This window comes from Fukomys damarensis, unplaced genomic scaffold (genome assembly GCF_012274545.1).
Source record: "Fukomys damarensis isolate Sample0158 unplaced genomic scaffold, DMR_v1.0_HiC HiC_scaffold_11, whole genome shotgun sequence".
NCBI lineage: Eukaryota > Metazoa > Chordata > Mammalia > Rodentia > Bathyergidae > Fukomys > Fukomys damarensis.
This window is the reverse complement of record NW_022900923.1, coordinates 48,106,353-48,108,197: the sequence shown is the minus strand read 5'-3', so window position 1 is coordinate 48,108,197 and position 1,845 is coordinate 48,106,353. Positions and strand designations below refer to the sequence as shown.

The window sequence follows — 1,845 nt, the reverse complement described above, 5'->3', positions numbered from 1 at the left end:
CTCCCCAGGCGGGGAGCTTCCCCCCCGCGGAGCGCACCCCGCGCTCACCGCAGCCGGACCCTGTCACTTCCTTGGCCTCGCTGGAGGAGCCGAGGCCATCGTCATGCCGTCCCATGGTGGTGTCCCCTCCACCCTCCACCGGCTCTGAGGCAGAAACTGGACTAATTGGACAGGGTCCCCTTAGGTGACACCTAGACCCCAAGACGGGAACGGTCCCAATGATGTCTCAAAACCTAAAGTAGAAGGGGCCACTCTGAAGCAAACTTGCTCTGGAGTTTGCTCCTTTGGATGCCCCCCTCTGTGGAGGGTACTTTCCTGTAATAAATGTCTGCCTTTCTTACCATTTTCATGTGTCCGGCACAGTTCCTTGTTCAGGATACAAGCACCTGAGACAACTGTCCGGCCACGCCCTTGGCACGCAGACACTCCCGCTACCTGCACCCAGGAAGGGCCGCCCGGCACCTCCCAGGATATGGAAGGCCAGGAGCTGTCCTGCTTCTCTGAGCACGAAGTGTGGGCAGGGAAAGGAGGCGGGGCCTGCCCCAGACGACCATTGTATGCTCAGAAATGCACGTGGATCTTGAGTGTCTAAATAAAACGCAGGAGGACACAGATCACCAAGGGGAATCTATTCCCTGACCAAGCTCTATGGGAAGTAATTCCTCTTTGATGGTCTGGGTTTGGATTATTTTCACTGGAATCTGGGCAGAGAATCACAGGGTGGTGGAGGCCTCTCGTCCAGTGTTATCAAGTTGGAGGAGTTGGTTGGCTTATTAACATAATTAGTGGAAGCTATACCTTAAACACCTACATACTTGGAAGACATTAACACGTTCATTCAGTAGCCATACTGTAGATACGGGAGTTCTGTACTGCTGTTTGGTTAGTTATGTGTACGTTAGTTATGATGAGCACAGGAGGAGGAAACAATCCTGGAGCAGACAGAAGTGATCCTTGGAAAGGAGATGACCCAGGTGGGTGGGACAGACTTGAGAGGCAGAAAGGAAACAGAGCCACCAGGCAGAGAAGGCTCTCAGCACGCAAAGGAATGGAGAAGCACAGACAGAGCCCCAAGCGGAGCTCCCGGGAGCCGGCAGAGACGGCTTGTAAAGGGGGCAGGGAGTCCAGGGTCATTGGAGGGAGGCCCAGAGGAGGCTGCCCCGAGAGCTCCTGTTTCCCTCCTTCCCTCCCACTCTCTGTGGGTCCCTCCTTCCCCGAGAAAAGAAGAGCTTGTCCCGTGCTGTTCTCTGGAAGCTGAAGTGACTGGCTGCCAACGAAAGCCTCCCCGCAGCCTCAGGACAGACAGAAACTTCCTCCAGCTTGCTCTGGAACAAGCAGAGAAAACTTTAAGGCACCCACATACCTCCATTATCAACGCTTAATGATTATTCATATTTTGTCATATTTGAATTTACCAATTATCAATTGTCGAGTTACTTTTATGTAAATCCCAGACATTGTGTGGTATTTTAATATAAGTTCCAGGCATTGTGACACTGCCTATATACTACATTGCCACGATCGCTTAACAAAAATTTTTTTTCACTTAACAAAATTAACAGTAATTCCTTGACATTGTCTGAAACCCAGTCCATATTCAAATTTCCCTAACTGTTCCCAACAAGTAATCCTTGCAGCTTACCTCTCTGAATGAGGATCTGATCTAGGCCCCCATGTTGACAAGAAAGTTACTATCTGTTTTACATATGTTTTGGTGCTAGGATGGTATTTAACTCTACAGCAAAGTACTGTGTAAAGATGGTGCTCACAGCTTAGTCATGCTGGCTTGTGGTATTCATGACTGCACACAAATGATAATAATGCTGCAAATTAACTTCAAAAATG

The 1,845-nt window shown here is 49.8% G+C and overlaps 1 protein-coding gene across 1 annotated transcript in view; it reads left to right on the top strand.

Annotated features, from left to right (window-relative positions):
• Rd3 (retinal degeneration 3, GUCY2D regulator) overlaps positions 1-592 on the top strand; it is a 6,221-nt gene extending 5,629 nt beyond the window's left edge. The window contains exon 3 of the mRNA XM_033761989.1: positions 364-592. Coding sequence (XP_033617880.1) covers positions 364-592 — 229 coding nt within the window. The remainder of the gene's footprint in view (positions 1-363) is intronic.
• The last annotated feature ends 1,253 nt before the right edge of the window (positions 593-1,845 follow it).